The following is a 19,332-nucleotide window of genomic DNA, read 5'->3' as shown; positions in this document are numbered from 1 at the left end:
ATGAAACAGACATAAAAATGAATAACACTGAAACCAGCTAAAAGAATTGCAATAAATAAGAAGGAAAAAGAAAATCCTCAAAGAGCTTCCTGGCATCTCAACCCATAAAGCACTACTGAGGAATTTACTGCTTGATAGAAACCACCCACAGGATGGTAATGAGATTTCCCAGTGCTCACTACACTGTACTGTGGGTGTGTGTTTGGGGTTTTTTCTATACTGCAGCTCTTACCATGGAGAGCACAGTCTGGGTCTGCTGGAGGACCGGTTCAGGCAGCAGGGAGATGTGGACGCACTCTGGGATGGTCACTGTGCCGCCGTCCAGGTCAGCGATGATCACGTCCAACTGAAAACACACACACACACACAATCCTCATCAGTCACTATTAAATACTAAAGCCTGACCGATATATCATTAAGCCGATATATCGTTCATCCATTATTATTGGCTAATATTAGCCAATCACAGGTGTATCTGAATACGCATTTATGTTATATGAAATGAATGAAGTGCCAATATACTTATATTTAAGTTATAAAGGGAGCATTTTATGAATGTTTGATCCTTTTTCTTAATTCAAGTTTAATATATATGTACACATATTTTTATTGTGTTATGGGTTTTATTATTTATAGTTTATAGTTTAAAATGATTAAATCGCCAGTAAAGTTTACTATTATAATAAAGTTTATAGCTAAACTGTAAATAATCATGCCTCCATTACATATCTTTGTCACAAATGTTTGATAATCACATTTTAAAGTATGTGTGTTTTATGTACATATTCTATATATATACGATTATCTGCTGATATATCGATAACAGAATTTTTTCTACTCCCGAATATCGGTATCAACCCCAAAAATCCAGTATCAGTCACTATTAAATACACTTCTCATTTTTGCTTCTGTGCCTTCTGATAACAAAACAACAGTGTGATAAACAAGCTGATTACAGCGAGTGAAAGATGAGAGAGACACAAAGACAAGTCGTCTCTGTCAGCAGCTGCTCATTACAGGACGTTTGCTATCAAACAACATAATAGAAATTCACATTTCACCGCCGACAGCAGGAAAGGCTGCCCACAAAACAACACGTGACCTCTGACCCCGACCGCCGCTCATACATCGAGATCTGCTGTACAAAAACACTGCGCGTCGTTGTTATGTGACACAATGGCTCCGTCAGGGCGGTGCGCTGAGCGGCCTGCAGCGGTCAGATGTCCCCTACGCTCTGCTCATTACACTCTCATCAGGCTTTCATAAGATAACTGATCATTATTTGCTTTGATCGTAAGATGTAGACGCTGATAATCCTCATGTATGTCGGTGTAATTGATCTTGGCAACAATGTGAAGAGGTAAGCTGGTAGAAAATGACCAGATGGCAGATTATTAAAAAATAGATAGACGAACCGTTGCTTAATGGGTCAGTGAGAGTTTACATGACATATACTCCTCATTGGAATTAAAGCCAGACACAAGTAGAGAGAACATATGCAGCATATAACAGTGTCTTCTAGAGCCCGACCGATATATTGGTCAGCTGATATTGACCTATCACAGATATACTGGTATGGGTGAATATGTTGTCCGATACATGCCAATGTTTTTTTGGGTTTTTTTAAGGTTATATACGCAGCATTTTATGTACATTTGACCCTTTTTCTTAATTCAAGTTTAATATATTCAGATGTTTTTTTTGTTTGTTTGTTCCGCATGTTTTGTTTTTTTATTCATAGCTAATTCTAATTATTAAATTCCCATAGAAGTTTACTGTTGTAGTGCACTGATGTCATTTTATACAATCAAATGTATTATTAAACTGTAAAATATCATACCAATATATTGATGTCAGACATGTTTTACTCCCTAATATGGTATTGGTATCAGCCCTAAAAATCCATCACTGGTCAGGCTCTAATATTCAACCTTTAACACTAAGTAGGATTCTATTACATCACATTAACACATTTCTTTCCTACTTTATCTCTCAGCTAGTGCATGCTGGTTTTTTTTTTTAATGTTACTACTTGTTTGTTTATTATTGATATAATGGGTTGTGTGGAGCTGGTATATTTCCTCCCAGCACTTTCTGCTGCTCCAGGCTGCATTACCGCCTGCTGTCTGATTCATGTTCTCATTGGGAATAAACCACACATCTTCCCATCATACTCTGCTATTAACAATTCCTGGCTGTTCCTCGACTGTGGTGAGGTGATTGTACTGACCTGACCCCTGAATAACCCGCTACCACCCAAGTAATGCTGGCAACGTGGGAGTGTTTTTCCACAGCAAGGCAACGTTAAAAAATAAAATAAAGAAGTTAATGGAGGAGTGTAAGAGCCTGTCATCTGCAGCTCTTCATTTAACACGTCACTGTGGCTGTTTTCTGCTTCTTCTATCCTCTCTGGAATGTTTAAAACTGACCCAAACAACACCAAATAAGTCCTCATTGTCTTGTTTTAACCTTTTCTTACTGAAGAATAGCACCGCTAATAAAACGCCGCATTTCCTACGACTGCTTCACAATAAAAGCATCAATCTGGATCAGTTCTTGCGGTATCGACGACACCCACCAGTTCTTGCGTCTCGGAGCGGAAGAATGAGTTGACACCGATGATGAAGGGAGTGGGGGTGCTCAGGACCTCCAGGAGTTTCCCCGGCAGGATGGGGACATATGTGAAGCTGAGGAGACGTAAACAGGAAGAGATGGAGCACATCAGATAAGTGTCGGCCATGCTGGATCCGTTTTCCTGTTCTGTAAACCTTATTCATACATCAACGTATATATTTGCAGAGTGTTTTTGGTTTTTGAATACAGTTCGCTGTCTGTGTGTTACGTCTTTTAGGGTTTTATTTTCTCGGAAACCGTCACGTTGGATTACGTAATGCATCACCACCAATTACAGAGCTCAACATTTTCCTGGATCTCGTTACTCAGACAATAAAACACTAAATAGAAATTAAAAACTGCACATTTCCCAGACAGGCTGCAAGTCAACTTTCATCTGGGACCTTATGACATTAAATTCAACACGGCTCTAAAGACAGAGGAGTGAGGAGTGGGAACGCACCTGTACTTGAGGGGGAACATGATGGCCAGCAGCCCCCGGCAGGCGTCTGTTAGTCGCTGGTAGCTGCTGGACAGGAACAGGATCTTGTGTTCCGTCAGAGCGGCGCAGAACAGATACAGCACATTGATTATACCTGAGGAGAGAGAGCACAGACACATCATCACCAGGGATCCAACACAGAGACATTCATATATCATACTCTACAGCCTGTCATCCTGTTACAGTTATAATCCCTGTAACACAGAAATGACATATTGGGGGTTTTTGCTAGATGTCTTACTTTATCTTTTACTGGTTAGTAACTCTAAAACCATATGAAACAAACTTTTAATAAACTTTTTCTCGCATATTTTTTTTATTTTCATATTGTGTTCATATTTAACACATTCATATATTGATCACTGTGCAAAATGTTTTCAATCAGCAGTTTCTGTGCAAATTAATTTAAAAAATATGAGACATAATATTGTTGAAATTGCTCTCATTTTTAACAGTAAGTACATGGTTTATTATAGTAACATTATACTATATATATTATATATTATTGTAGGTTATTGTGCAATGGTTTTAATAGTCAGGCCCACTTAAGATCAATTTGAACTAAAATGAGTTTGACACCCCTGCCCTACACCACATATATAAATATATTTAACTTTTATTTTATATTATTTAGTTTTGCCTAATATTTTCTTTTATTTATTTATTTTCTTTTCTTTTACCTAATATTGTTATGTGTGTTGTTGTGTTGCTGTTAATGTTTCTCGACACCATTGTAAATGAGGATTCCTCCTTAATGGTCTTTCGAGGTAAAATAAAGGTTAATAATATAATAAACAATCAATAGTGAAAAGTAAATTGATTTTTTTTTTTTTAAAGATTATCACTTATTTATCATCTTTTTTTTTCCATTGTTAAATGAGCAGTAGATAGAGTGTCATTTTAGATGCAGCTTGGACAAAATCCCTAAGCTCTGGAACATCTGGAACATTTTGAAACAGGACAGGTGTGAGATTAATCCCATTTTCCAGCCGTGCGTACCGAGCTGTCTGAAGAGCTGAGCCACGCTGCTGCCGCTGACGGGTAGGGAGTCATTCATGGGAGTCTGGATAACTTGCCGATCACCTGCGCCTAATGTAATTGTCCGCTACGGATAAAAGAAAGAGAAAGAGAGAGAGAGAGAAAGAGAGAGGAGCGAGGTGAGGAAAAAATACAAAGAACAACAACAAATGTGGTTTCTCAGAAAGACCGAGAAGGGGGGGGGGTTTGAGACGGAGTGTGGTTTAATCACAGCTGTGCGTGTCCGGAATCAGCGGCGTGAGTCAGCAGCGGAGACAGAGATATGGAAAAAATCCCCAGAAGCTTAGCAGGTACATGACAAAGAAGACACAAGCCATTCCAGCTGATCGGAAGGGGGTGGGGGGGCAGGGGGGGAGGTAATGGAGCTTTGGGGGGTGGGGGGGCAGGGCTCCATGCCAACGGCCTCGCTGCAAAAACAACACAGCGCTGCCACACACCCGTATCAATGAGAGAAATCCCAGCGACATGGCAGGTGTCATGCGCGGGCGATTTTTCCGCTGCGGCCTGATGTGAGCGCGAGTGGAATCAAGGCTGAATCTGTATGGATGATTCATTTAGGGGCCGTGAAGCGTGTCCTGGGGGGTAAAGTTAACACAGCAGCGACTCTTATCTGATGTGACTTCCAATAAGTTAAAAGAGTCAAACTTGGACAGCCCTCACACTGAGATTATCTTCATTATGATGTCCCTGATTACAGATAAGCAAACTGACTTTGTAGAACTGGGCCGATAAATATTGATTCGTGTGCGGTTTGGATAACCAGCGTATCTGGGAGTGGAGACAGAGATGCTTTACACTGCAAAAAATATATAAATCAATCCCGCACACACGCACAATTATACAATACCACTAAGCATTCTAGCATGAGATGAACCTCGAGGGTGTGATTTCTGATTTAACAATCCAGATAATGTGCAATTTTTATGTACTGATGATTAGAAAGGAGGAAAAAATGTGCAGGATCTTAGTAGTTATGTTATGTTGTGTGTATGTAATGTTAATCAATGTGATTAGATCTGCGATGTGTGTAAGTAAAGTGTTGAAAATGGCTGTAAATGTGTGTGTGAGTGTGTTATCTCATGCTTTCTACAGTAGCAGCAGCATTAAGCATCAGCAGCCATACACGCTAAGAGATGTTAAGGATTCAATGCTGTGATGCAACAACTGACCAATCAGGTATGTGTTCAATTCATTCTGTCATTTCCAGTATGATAATAAAAAAGCTGCATTATTGTATTAATAACTGCATGGCTCTCATGGAGCACACTAGCCTGCTTATTTATTGAGCGGTGTGGACACATTAGCACCAGCACAGAGTCAATACTGATGTTTTGATCACGGGCGAGAAGCCATGCTGTAATTGGAATAATAAGTGTGCTAAACACACGCAAACAAACAAACCAGAGGACTCGTTGCACAATATGACGCTCTGTTTTACTGTGCTGAGACTGTGGTTTCAGCACAAACTGGCTTTTCATGAGGCACAGAGGTAGAATTACTCTGTGCAGGCTCCAAACAGTGTGGGCTCCAAACTTTGTGCTTTTTTCTAATGTTAAAAAACTGAAATTTTAAAAAGGAGTGTTGCAATTTTATGGTGCAGTTGTAGATTTGAACTTGAAGTTGATGGTGTTACTTAAATCTATGTGTGTGTACTATGAGCAGCATCTTAATTGACGGTGCTAAGAGCCCGGTCTATCGCCAATATATCAAATATATTGTTATATATGATCTCCTATATGTGTCAATATTTTTATATACAGGCAGCATTTTATAAATATTTGATTCTTTTTCTTAAATCAAGCTTGATACATACGTTTACTCTTTTTGTTTACTGATGCCACTTTATACCAGTTTTATTCCTAAACTGTAAAACATGTCTCGAATACATATCTTAGTCAAAAATGATAACCACATTTGATGGATCATTGTAAAAAATGTGTATTCATGTATATATTCTGTAAGTATATATCAGCTGATATATCGATATTGGAATTGTTTTACTCCATAATATTGGTATCAACCACCAAAACTCCAGTATTGGTCAAACTCTAATGCTGCTCTCACTACACTGATCTGAAAGTATTCTGTGGAATCTGTATTTTATTTTGACGTTTCTATTTCACTTCCTCTATAGAACCACAGCGGTTACATGAAAGGAGTCCTAAGGAGAAGCTGAGAGCTTCGTTATGTTTCTTTTAATCTTGTGACATGAATGATCAGTTGTTGGTCACGTATTGACTGCATCGAAGCGTTCTGATTGGTTCTCCTCGGCTGAGAGGGGGAAACGGGTGGAGATAAAGGAAAGCTGAAGCTGAGCGCTGATTGGTGGTGAAGGGGGAGAATGAAGTCAGGTAGGCGTACCAAACTCTCCTCTCTCTCCTCCTGGCCCGGCTGTACACAAGCATCGGCAAACACAAACGCGCACACAAACACACACACACACACACACACACACACATCCCGCAGGATAAGACACAGGTTAGAAACAACAGGTGCGTGTGTGGGCACGGAATGCCCAAACTTGACAACAATATGACAGTAATGTATCGGCATGGCAACACAAGGAAGCTGCACAAACAATAAACATGAGCTGCGAGATGAAAGCTGAGTAAAAACATGACAAATAAACGTGCAAATCAAAGTAGAGCCATCATTAGGCAGCATTAAATGATCCATTATGTCATTGTACTCTAAATAAACACACGTGACAAATACTGATAAGTTCATCTTTCGTTATGACATGATTCAAACTGTTTCACGTATTTGTTAAATGAATGCATTATGAGTCCTTTAACTTCACTTTTTCTAGTGAGTTCATTCTAGTTCACACACACACACACACACACACACACATCCCACAGAGGAACACTTTGCTTTTGTCTTGCATAGTTTTGAAATTACACTGCAACCGATTCTGGTCAGATGAGGGGAAGTTTTCATCCTAAATACCTTATGAACAATCATAACAGGTACTAAAACCGAAACCCTGAAATCACCTTCTGACCTCAAACCCTCTGACACAATCCCACTGATAAGAGGAGAGGTGAAGAGAAGGGAAGAGGCACCTGTTCGACCCGGACCCGTCTCTCCCTCTCCCCTGTGTTTCCCGTCAAAATAAAAGGCACGCTGCCAAAATAATGACGGTGGAGGGAAAAACCTGCACAGGCTACGTGACCTCTACCTACTGGACCTAAGTGGGTTTTTTCTCAAGATTACCTAATGTGTGACTCTTCAATGAGACTTTGGCCGCAAGACAAACTGTTTCCATAACAACTGGGACACAGGCTTTCATTTTAGAGACATATATATATTCCTGTAACAGCTCCATCACTAACGGATGGAAACATGAGCTTTTTGACTTTGTTCCATATGAAAAGTAATAGTGGGGAAGTCGTTACCTCACACATACACACACACACACACATAAGTCAGAGGTCAGGGTCATGTACAGATTGCAGGAATTCATTGTGTTGGGTCTTTAAGCAGAGAAGATGCGCTCTTCTGTGTTAAGTGAAAGGCCACCATTCTGTTTTTGAAAGTCAGTATTTCTCACATTAGGCCAACAGCCTGCAGTTCACTTCACATTAAGAGTTGTGTAAACGACTCAGATAAGTAAGTGGAGTGTTGTAACGTCCTAATGGTTGAGACATGTAAAATATGTGTTCAGTTGTTTCACAAGCTGAAACTATGACTGCTCAGTTTCTTACATACATACATATAGTTTGTTTGATATGAAGAAAGGGATGCTGAGGTTAGACTGCAGGTCTTCAGACACTGTATCCACATTCATGACAGCCTGCCACAGTGTAGACCAGACTGTCTATACCAGCAATGTCCAAACTATTCCATAAAGGTTCATGTGGCTGCAGCTTTTCATTCCAACCAGTCAGGAGCACATCAGGCTTGACTCATTTAAATTAACTCATCTCAGTCTTCAGACGGTTGATTGGTGGAATTGTGTGTTCTTGATTGGTTGGAACAAGAACCTGCAGGCATATGACCCTTTATGGAATAGTTTGGACATAGCTGGTATAGACATTGGATGTAAATATAAGTCAAAAAAAGAAAAAAGAAAAAGAAAAGAAAAAAATGATTTTTTTGAGTATGGATTTTTATAGTGTGGTTTTTATTGGATTTAATTTGACCTTTGTGGTCTCTCTCACAGCTAATAAATGCCTGTTGGGTCATTTGAGAGACACTTAACCAGGGTTCAAGTGGTTTTAGTAACTGACATGTTTAAATATTTATAATACAACTCACACACAGCCCCTTGTAGAAACTTGAAGTATTATCTGTGCCAAAATGTGACTTAGCTGAGATGATTTCAGTGTCACGCTGCTCGAGTTGTGTGTTTTTGAGGTTGCTGCAAACACACACTAGACTGCGTGATAATGACAGACATTTTGTGAGGGTGATCTCAGTAAATGGGAACCCCTGTGTGATTAAACGGTCGCAGGAATGTGTGCGTGAGCGTGTGTTACTCTTTTTTAAAGTGGCCTGTCCTCCTCAAACTCGACAGGACAGGAATGTTTGTGCCAGACTGGGGAAGTGAGTACAAATCATTTCTAAGGGGCTTAATGAGCAGTGTGGGTAAATACAGAGAGTTTAAGGGAGATAAATTGGGTGAAAAGTGTGTGTTTTCAGCTTATATTTGACATTACGGAACATTATAGGTAATATGAAGCTCTATCATGAAGCCACTGATAAGATTGGGTCAGAATTTATCAGTTTGATTGAGGGGAAAAGGGTGGACGCTTTAGGTTACCTGAGCACCGATAAGTGTTTGTTTTCATGTGTGTGTGAGTGTGAGTGTGTGTGTGTGTGTGTGTGTGTGTGTGTGTGTGTGTGTGTGTGTGTGTGTGTGTGTGTGTGTGTGTGTATGTGTGTGTGTGTGTTAATACTGATTAGATCTGATTCTCCTATTCAGATGGCGCGTTCCTGGTAGAAGGCCATCTGCCATCCCATATGGTCAGCCGGGAACTGAACTAGGACCTGCATAGCAACGGGCTCCATTGTGTGTGTGTGTGTGTGTGTGTGTGTGTGTGTGTGTGTGTGTGTGTGTGTGTGTGTGTGTGTGTGTGTGTGTGTGTGTGTGTGTGTGTGTGTGTGTGTTTTAAAAGAGGAAATTACTGGAAAATAATAAAGGCTATTGATAGTTGAGATAAAATAAAATCATGATGAATGCAAGAGAAGGAAAAAATGAATTGATTGCTGAAATGTTTAACATGATCCTGTGGAAACAGTTTGATCACAAAACACACACACACACACACACATATATATATATATATACAAAAAGCAGGTTAAAAAATAGTTAAAGCTCCATTAATCACACATGATTTGAAAATGACATTCCTTTAAAAAAAAAAAAAAGGAAAAGAAAAACAACTCCGGGCTTTTTTTTTTTTTTTTTTGATTAACAGAATCAATAGAACAAATCGAGCGGGTTGTTGATTGGGTGAAGCTTGCGGAAAACGAGGAAGTTACCTGGAGACAGGCCAGCAGCCAGTCACAGGCCAGCACCTGAGGAACCTTGTCTAAACTACAAACTGGGGACTCATTTATCTGTAACACAGAGGAACCAGTGTACAGTAGGGTGCACAGAAATGACACATGTGGGTTACAAAACATCTGGAAAACCACAGCGGGGAGGGGTTCAACTGAATTCAGAGAAAAGGGAAAATAGACACTTACATTAGTGTGTGTGCACCATGGGTGTGAGTATGTGTCATTGGGATGTTTGGTTTAGATTATTTGCATTTTTTTAAAAACTGATTAAAAAAGAGAATGTGGTTAAATGTTCCGAAGGAAAAAATCCATGAAAAAATAGTTGAAAAAATGTGAAAAATGGCTGAAAAAATAAAACAAACTGGTTAAAATGACCAAAAAATGCTCTCAAGTTACACACAATGCTGCACGTGCATGTTCACGTGCACATGCATTTGTATAACTGCAACAAGATGCCAAAAACTGCCAAGAACAAGAACCTTTTTTTTTTTTTCATCTAATTGAGTTTGCTGCATATTATTGAGGTTTTATCAATGTTATTGTTATGTTATTATTTATTTAATAATGTCTTCTAACTGCAGCATGAAGGAAATAAACTGTTGCTGTAACTCATTGAGTTATTTCACTAATCCAACGAGCGAACAAAGACGTGGACAGAAAAGCTTCGGCCTACGTGCTGAGGCCGGAGTCTGCATCCCGAACATGTTACGTTACGCTAAAAGAAAAAAAACACCAACATAATTGTTTGTGTTATTTGGACATAAATGGGAAGATTGTTGTTTCTCTACCATGACGAACACTGCTTGCAAAATGTAATGATTCGGTTTAGAAGGGTCAAGAATCTGTGCTTAGACGAGCTGCATTTCACAAACTGTTCTCATTCACTTCAACCAGTAAGTTCATAACAATGAGAATGATCAGTGATGAATCAAATAATGCTGACATGTCAATGTTAGAGTGTGCAGTGAGTGTCAAAAGAGCTGTACATGACACTGGCTGTCAGTGCAGTAAAAGCAACTCCAAGCACATGACTGTCTGTACATAGTAATCCAGAAATGATCAAATCATACATGCACAGAGAGATGTGCATGCAAGCAGCAGCCGCTTCTGTATTTGAATTATCATTATAGTCTCTTTTACACACGTACACGCATGAAGGGCACCGCTTCCATCACAGGTGATTCATGTCTGATGTATCAGGCTAACACAGAGGCAGGTCATGCTGATCCAAGGTGCTCTGCTAGCAGGCTGCGCCAAGCTCTGCTGCTCTAAGATGCTAACTGTCTGAACAAGCTGCGCTGCTGAGCAAAGGAGCTGCAACCACATAAGAAACACACTGAAGAACGGTGTCACGCTTTATCCTCATTCCCGACAGCTCAAATCATGATGTTTGACTTCGGTGTGGGGGTCAGCAGCCTGTGTGATAAACACACAGACAGTCAGCAATTACCTGGGAGCCTCCGGCGATGGGGATGACGCACGTGAGGAGGTTTCCTATCACAGTTTCCAAGGGGACAGGCAGGCTATCTACATGGACGGTGTAGATCAAACCCAGACAGTTCTGTTCAATCAAGAGGGAGGGAAACAGAGGTCAGAGGTCAACCAACAGTATACTATTACAACTAAATAAAGTCATTCAGAAAAGATGGATGGTGATATGATAATACAACATGTTATTGCAAACTATATTATACAGGATGAAGAAATAGTACAATATTTAGGATTTGTGGTTGTGTGTCGTACCCTGAACGCCTCGGTATAGTCCAGCTTGGACACCAGCACCAGGCTCTTGGGGGCAAAAACCTGAGCAGGTTGGACGACGGCCACCACCTCGTCGGCTTCATCCACCTCGCTGGCCTCCGCCTTCTGCAGCTGAGGACAAGGACACAAATTACTGCAGAAACCACGTCGGGTTTAGATCAACTCTCCAAATGAAAAGCCTGCTTTACATACAGTATTCATAACTGAAGATGCACAGTAGTTTTTTCTCTTTTTTATTCCTCACATTCCTCTTCCCTGTAACTGCCTACAGTAACCACAATGCATTTCAAAGGCCAGTAATTCAGTTGGAGATTCAGGTGTGTTATTCTAATCGCAGCTAATGCATCCTGCAGCTGTTACCCTGCAGCAGAGATGAGGAGCAGACTACAGACGTCTCCGTACTGCTCTTCTTCCTAACTCCACACACCCAGACTTTAAAAAGAACTTTTCTAACGTGTAGTCTTCAGCCACATTAAACGCTGACGGATGACATCATCCCCAAACACATGCTGACAGTTATATGTGTAAAATTGGTGGAGTTCCCCTTCAAGTGGGCTAAGTTTGGCTATTGCATGTATGAATCAGACAGAACAGCATGTTGATTTGACTGTTAAAAGCAGTGAAATATACTTTTACTCTTCCTAAAATGATAAAACATACTCAGCTATGGTTGTTTTATACAGTTTTATAGTTGTTTCTTTTGAATTGTGTAAGGCAAAAAGGTATTTTAGGGCCCTTAGGTGTCACAGTTCAAAATGTTGCCAGTATGCAAAACAAGCCACGCAGCTACACGGTCGTGCATCCGTTATGAGAAACCAGTGAGGGATGATGTCATCGCTGCTGCGCCACCAACCCGCTGAACAGCTGATGGGTTAACCTCACCTGCGAGTTGTCCAGACCCTCCCAGAAGGTGAAGCAGGCACTGTAGTGACGCTCCGAGTTGATGTCAGTCAAAACCGCTACGAAGAAGGAGGCGGGCTGCCGCTCGGGAACCAGCTGCCAACCGTTGGGCTGGCAGAACTAGAGAGGGAGGGAGGAGGAAGAGGCATCAGATGGTGATGGCAAGGAACAAAAACAAATAAAAGAGAAGAAAAAAAAAAGAGAGAAATGAGGGTGCATACCAAGACACACACACAGTGACTCAGAAAGGGCTTGGCTGTCATATACGCCATAAAACCTGTCTTAAAAACTTTCCATCTGATGTCATTATAACAATATGACAACAACAACACAGCACTTACTGAATGATGTGAATAGATGACATATTATACACATTGTAGAGGGTTTATTACAGTATATAACTTAAATATTTGCTGGTGAAACGTGGAATGTTAATGTGTTTGACTCAGGTGAGCAAACAACAGAGAGTCAATATTTGCACACTTTTATTATGTTCCCGTCACAATTCATAAAGCTGCTTCGCTGACTAAATGGTCTGAAGTCGTCGTGTGACTGGTGTGTGTAAACATATTACACATGCCGTTTACTGGCTGCTTTTATCTTAAGTCAATTCATACCGAAACTGTTTATGAAGCTATTTTAGTTTAGTGTGTTTCATGTCTTGTTCGGAGAGTCGGATACGCTTTTTAATCAGCCGATCGCTTCGTGAATCCACGCTGATTAAAGATATATCTTTTTATTTTCTTTAATTCACTGAACTGACCAAGGACGCACCAGACCTTCCACTCTGGTTCATTTTCACCATCATCAGTTCTTCCAGAAACGTCACAGACAGCCTTGTGATTCACTCTGTTTCATATCAGGGTTAAATTGGGCCAAAAAAAACACAAAGGTTTTCTCAATGACTGGTTCAGTAAAAACATGTTTTCTTATATCTAAAAATAATTTAAGTCTGGAGGGTGTGAACAGAATCTACAACAAACACAGACGACCAAATTTCACCACACAGAAAGCTGCATTGAAATGAAATGAAAGGACTGCAGGATATCTGAGCTACCAGCAAATCTGACTGATAGACTCATTTGTATCTTTATCTTATCAATACTCACACTGCTTCTTTTTCATTACCTGAAAATTGTTTTTTTTTTTGATTAATTATTTTATAATAACATCAGTGTCTATCAGTCCCTCCCTCACTGACTGCAGGTATGGCTGCTAACAGAGAGGAGGGGGCTGCCGGCTCAGCAAATAGCTTCAGTTTACAAGAATGTGCCACAGTTTATGATGTGTGGCAAACTGAGATAAAGCCTCCATACAGACACCTTTGTTCATTACAATACACTATTAGCTTCATCAGCTCGCTGCGGCTGTGTGACGGGGAGACTGAGGAGAAAAAAGTTTAAAAATATCACTTTTCTACTATGCCTGTTGATGGGGGTGTGGAAAATAGACTGCATAATAGATAGATAATAGATAATTGATTTACTACACGTTAGTTATTAATTATTTTTTATTTTTTTATTTATTAATTATTTCATTTCATTCTGAATCTTGAATCTATGTTGAAATTTAGATATTTAAGTTCCTATTCATTCATGAAATATTAGCCATGCAGTAATATACATTGAAATACTTTGACACGCATCATGATGCATAGTAGAATCCCATCAGATCGTTGACGGGTGAATGGTAATGGAATCGAATCGAATCATGAGGACGCCACCACTTGTGATCTGTAGCTATTTTATTGCTCTTACAGCAACAAACATCAAGTTGTCATCGTCTTGAGTAATACTATACTTTCACTGTGTCCAGTATGGTGTGTGTGTGTGTGTGTGTGTGTGTGTGTGTAGTAGCTGAGCCCCACCCACGTAGTAACTCTGACACTCTGTTCTGTTCATTCTTATGCGCTGTGAAAAAACCCTTAAAGAGTTCTACTGGTGTGATAAAAACCCTGCGTGTGAGCCGGGTCGGTAAAAGTCCCCCCCCGACCCGGACGGGGGTTCCGTGTCCTGTTGTAGCCGCTGAGCCGAACAGGAACACGTTTTCACCTTTTTAAGTGTTGACTTACCAGCTCTACGCCTTGTGGGAACGGGCTGTCCTCCCAGTCTTTCTCAGGAAACCGCTGGAGAATGCGACCTTGACCTTCACCATCCACTGCTCAGACACACACACACACACACACACAGGACGAGAGAGAGAGAGAGGGTCAGTCTGTTTGTTTCTAATAAGTTTCCTAAAATCTAATCAGCACAAATGATTAATTTCATTACTCTTATCACTTGTGTATCTGCACATAAATAAACTCTAAACTCAAATAATCACATTCAATTGAACACTAACTTTTTGCCTGCTGCTGATCTGACACACTGGTATACAGACTTAGATGCTCCGTTACATTTTAATGTGATGTCATTTCGGCTTTAATTACTGTGAATGGCAATGTGAACATGTGTCTTAAAACCTAGGAAGAAAATACACTAATACGCTAATATAGTGCTGGAACATCTGTAGATATAACCAGATGTTCCAGCAAGTTCAGTGGTGACAAAAGTTCCTTTAAAAAAAAAAAAAAGGTAGAGCAGGTCCTTTTCTTCCCAGTAAACAGTGAGATTTGTTAAAGCTAGTTAAAGTTTTAATTTTTTCCATATTCCATTTACTTTTTCCCAAATTCTGTTTTCCATTTACCTTTTTGTGAATTCAATTAGAAGGTATTCAAAATGTAATCATACATAAATATATACCAATGATTTTGTAAATGGAAATAAAGAACGTGCTTCAATAGAGTACAGTCAGACATCAGCATGAAGAAGTCCAACATGAAAATAATGATCATAACAAAATAGCAGTGGTAAAATGAGACTTATATTGAAGAGATTTTAAACAGTGATTTGCTCCCAAAGTCAGAATGAATCTACCAATCAGCAGCAGAGATGGTATGTTAGGATTTATCTTGATCTTATCTCAACTTTTATCAATCCAGTTCATCAATACTCTTACTGGTTTCATGATTTTTTTCATTGGGCACTATGAAAATATGCTTTGGTGCTTCCCCTAAGTAAGGAAAACCCTGATTATTATAAATTGCATCCACATTTTGGCAAATTCCACAATACTCAGCGTACAGTTGATTCCACTTTTATTAACAAACACAACGATTCCATCTGTGTTTTCCACGACAGGGAAATCATAGAGCCCTGCTGGTTAATGAGGCCGTTTCCACTGTTGGCCGGGGCCTGGCTCATCACGGCGGCACAATGACACCAACAAAGGCCCGACTTATGTAACCACCACAAGCCCTGTCTTTCACTTTAGTTCCAGGCAGGGGCCGCTTAATGGCAGCATTCATTCGCACAGAGAATACACTTTATCCTCCCTGATACAAAAGAATAAGCATAAAAAACAGCAGAGAATGAAATATCATCCAGCGTTAAATAAAGAAGGTTTTTCACCGGCGTTTACACTTGAACCTGAAAGTTTGGGACTGTGGGTCTCACTGAGGGAGCCAATCACAGAACACAATACACAAACAGAAAGTAGGCCAGCTCCCAAAACACACAGGGAAACGCTAAAGTCGTCCCCTCTCCATTGCAAAAGTAACGATATGTGGATGCTCATGGGACCGCTGCTCTGGGATCCACTCGTCAAAGATTAGAGGTTCATTCCTTTTTTTTGTTTGGAGATGAAATATGAGATGAGCAGCGGTCTAAAATGTGCGGTTCAACATGAGTCAGCGTCACATAAATCTTAATTTAGAGCATTTATTCTGCTTTTTATGTCACGGAGAGATCCTCTGCATCAAAACAAACGCTCCCTGTACTTTTCCTTCAGCTGCTTCAGACAAACGGTGAGTGTACGTGGATCCACGTGACAAAAGTAAATATGCACAAGCACCTGAAATCAAACATCCACAGCACAAAGCCTTAAAAAGACTAAAGACTTATTAACTAAATGAGCCAAAACATGTGTCTGCTAACAGCTGTGAAATAAGGGATTAAAGCTTTGCTGCTCTATGCTTTTCCTGAAACTGCATGCTCTAATATTACACTGACACTAAGCTGCTTTTACCTGCTGCACTTTAAAAGCAGAAGAAATGATTGGCTAACAGATTCAACTATGTGACGGCAGCCTCCCTTCATAACTGGATAAAGTACAGTCTACATCCAGTATCCGATGAGCTGTGTGTTAGTTACATACACAAAAAACTGGGGAGGGGGAAAAGTCATGATAGTTGAATTAGGGCCAATTAACCACACATCACGATACTGAGTGGCACATTAACTGTGCTGTTTTATTTCCTGATTGTTTTACTATTCATAACCTTCCTTTTATGCCCGTTTTTACTTAATCACATTTCCTCTTAGCTGTTGTATTGTTTTATCTTCTTCTTATCTTTATTTATCTTTATTTTATACAGGCTTTATTTTCTTATGCAGTTATTACATTTTACTAATCTTTTATTATCTTTTACTTTATTTGCACATTCTGAATTTTTATCCTACCTAGGGTGTTTCCTCATTGCAGGTTCATGAGAGTTCCCGTTTTTACTGAGTCATTATTTATTTTATGTGTGTGTGTGTGTGTGTGTGTGTGTGTGTGTGTGTGTGTGTGTGTGTGTGTGTGTGTGTGTGTGTGTGTGTGTGTGTGTGTGTGTGTGTGTGTGTGTTTGTGTGTGCGTTGAAACGGACCACCAATGTTAGAGAATAAAAGAAATGTCGACATAGTTTCTGTCTGTGACACTCCGCACATACCACAACTCTGTGTGTGTGTGTGTGTGTGTGTGTGTGTGTGTGTGTGTGTGTGTGTGTGTGTGTGTGTGTGTTACAGTATGTGGACAGTCATAGAAGTTCATTCATCAGTAGAGTCATATACATTACTAGTTGTGCTTTATAGTAAATCATACAGGAAGTATAAATGTAAACCCCATCTGGTACAGTGTATTGGAGCTGATGCATGCTGGGACTTCGTGTCACTTCCGAACACTCTCCTCAGAGACGCTGATGCCTCGTGTTATGTTCTGTAACTGTGTGGATGACGAGCTGTAGGTGTGTCAGACACACGCACACACACAGATATCAGCCAATAGTTAATCAGAGTGAGGATTAATCAGCCAGTTAAAGCAGGACATCCTGCAGCTGTAGGAGGAGTGAATGAATGAGCCAGAAAATGAGTGTTTGGAGTGACACTCTGGCCTAAGAACCACACACCACACTCTCTCTCTCTCACACTCACACACACACACAAACTTAGACTGTCATTGTGTCGTTTTCTTTCTTTCCATCAACACAGACTAAACCCAGTTCTTTCCTGGCTCTGGGCTGGTTTCTAGAGAGGTATGCTACACTCAAGACACGTCCCATCATCACAAGACTCTAATTTTCAGACTTATACGATGATGTAGAAGCTTGTGCATGTATACAACGGGAATGTATGGAATGTAAACAAGACTTAAAGGCTTCACAGAGCCACCAATTACTCTGAGAAATGAGAGGGCACAGAGCGAGACAGTGACTGACTGTGACACGGCCAAAAAAAAAATGGACATTTCAACTGCTACAGCTTTCCAATACTTAGTTACATGAAAGGAGATGACAGAGAAATAGAAAGATCTTTCCATTTCTACTTCAGTTAAGTTTGGGCTGAAAATAATTAAATATTTCCAAGAACGTTCTGATTGGCTCTTTTTTCATAGCACTAATGGACAGTCAAGAGTCTGACTCAATACACACAATGAGCTTGTCAGCAAAGCAGCAACTGTACATCCGCCTCCATTAATGAACTGTTAAGAACGTTTTTTCTCAGCATTTTCCATTATATACAGACAGGCTTTCTGTCTGTTGCTTATAAGCCTTCTTTATGAATACACAGCACACCAGAGGCATGGAGCATCTCTAACCCAACACTTCTCACCCAAAGTTACACATAAATACCTTCTTGATATAGACTGTTACACTATACAGTACATTATGTTTGCGGTATCTGAACTCTGACTAAATCAGATTTGGCATAGAAGTTCAGGCAAAGCAGCGAGAATAATTTCATTCAGGCAGGTCAGCCTTGTTCAACACCGCCTCAACACATTCAACCTGTGACTGCTCATAAAAGCAAAGTTCTGCTTCACTTGCAGTTGCAGAGAGTGATATAATGTTGACTTCTTGTTTTTAAGGAGTCCTGACTGCTCCCACAAAGTCTCAAACGGTCGCTGAGCTGTCATAAATGACTTTAAAAGAGTGCGCTTGAAATCTTTACCAGCAGTGTGAGAATATTCCTCATGCTATTTTGGAGCCAGCTGCCAGTTTTAAACTTGTTAGTTCATAAAAAGATCCAATTAAAAAACTGTAGGCCACAAAAAGTGAAAGAAGCATAAGAAAGCTGACCTCATGACTCCATACAACCTGCCTGCACCCAGACCGGCACATCCTCGGACATCCGGGGTGATGCAAAAATCACACGGGTGGAGAAAAAAAACTACGCAGCTATGATGCAAATGTTTACCTTGGACACGATCCAGCCTTTGAACAGCGTTTGTACAGGAGGTAGATACAGAAGCTCATTTGGAAATAAGGGAATTCTCTGAAACTCCAACTTGCATAATATCTCACATCTGGTTGGGTGAAAGCTGAGATAAGTTGCTCAGGTGAACATAAACGGAATTTCGTATTGAAAAGTGAAGAGGCTATCTCATATATATATATCAGATGAAACACAAGACAGATAAAATTCTTCAAATCGAATGCCATCACTTGTGACGAGAGCTCCGAGTCCAAAGAGATGATGCAACAGACAGATAAGCTGAAACTATGTGAGCGGGTTAGCACAGGGGTCACTGCAGAGCTTCTGTCTTAAAGGGGACATATTATAGAAAGACACGTCCATTTTTTTGTTGATTATAAAGCAGGTCTATATGCTATATAAATACTGTGAAAGTATCAAATCACTACAAGCTGTGTGGATTTGTGTCCTCTTGTTATCTAATTCATGTGCACTTGTTTCACTGTGTTTTTCTTGTT

At 40.1% G+C, this 19,332-nt stretch overlaps 1 protein-coding gene across 9 annotated transcripts in view; it reads right to left on the bottom strand.

Moving 5' to 3' along the window:
• Positions 1-19,332, bottom strand: part of sbf1 (SET binding factor 1) — a 61,430-nt gene that overhangs the window by 24,635 nt on the left and 17,463 nt on the right. For 4 of the 9 annotated variants that reach the window (XM_062443317.1, XM_062443319.1, XM_062443321.1 and 1 more), the window contains exons 2-11: positions 14,394-14,479; positions 12,305-12,442; positions 11,405-11,533; positions 11,112-11,222; positions 9,641-9,718; positions 6,515-6,544; positions 4,115-4,220; positions 3,077-3,209; positions 2,579-2,687; positions 233-346 (exon numbers count right to left, since the gene is read on the bottom strand). In XM_062443317.1, the coding sequence (XP_062299301.1) occupies positions 233-346; positions 2,579-2,687; positions 3,077-3,209; positions 4,115-4,220; positions 6,515-6,544; positions 9,641-9,718; positions 11,112-11,222; positions 11,405-11,533; positions 12,305-12,442; positions 14,394-14,479 (1,034 nt within the window). The remainder of the gene's footprint in view (positions 1-232; positions 347-2,578; positions 2,688-3,076; positions 3,210-4,114; positions 4,221-6,514; positions 6,545-9,640; positions 9,719-11,111; positions 11,223-11,404; positions 11,534-12,304; positions 12,443-14,393; positions 14,480-19,332) is intronic. The other 5 variants (XM_062443323.1, XM_062443326.1, XM_062443318.1 and 2 more) reach the window with 4 other exon arrangements.

The sequence above is a fragment of the Scomber scombrus genome, chromosome 22 (genome assembly GCF_963691925.1).
Source record: "Scomber scombrus chromosome 22, fScoSco1.1, whole genome shotgun sequence".
In the NCBI taxonomy this organism is placed as follows: domain Eukaryota; kingdom Metazoa; phylum Chordata; class Actinopteri; order Scombriformes; family Scombridae; genus Scomber; species Scomber scombrus.
This window is presented reverse-complemented; position numbering and strand designations above follow the sequence as displayed.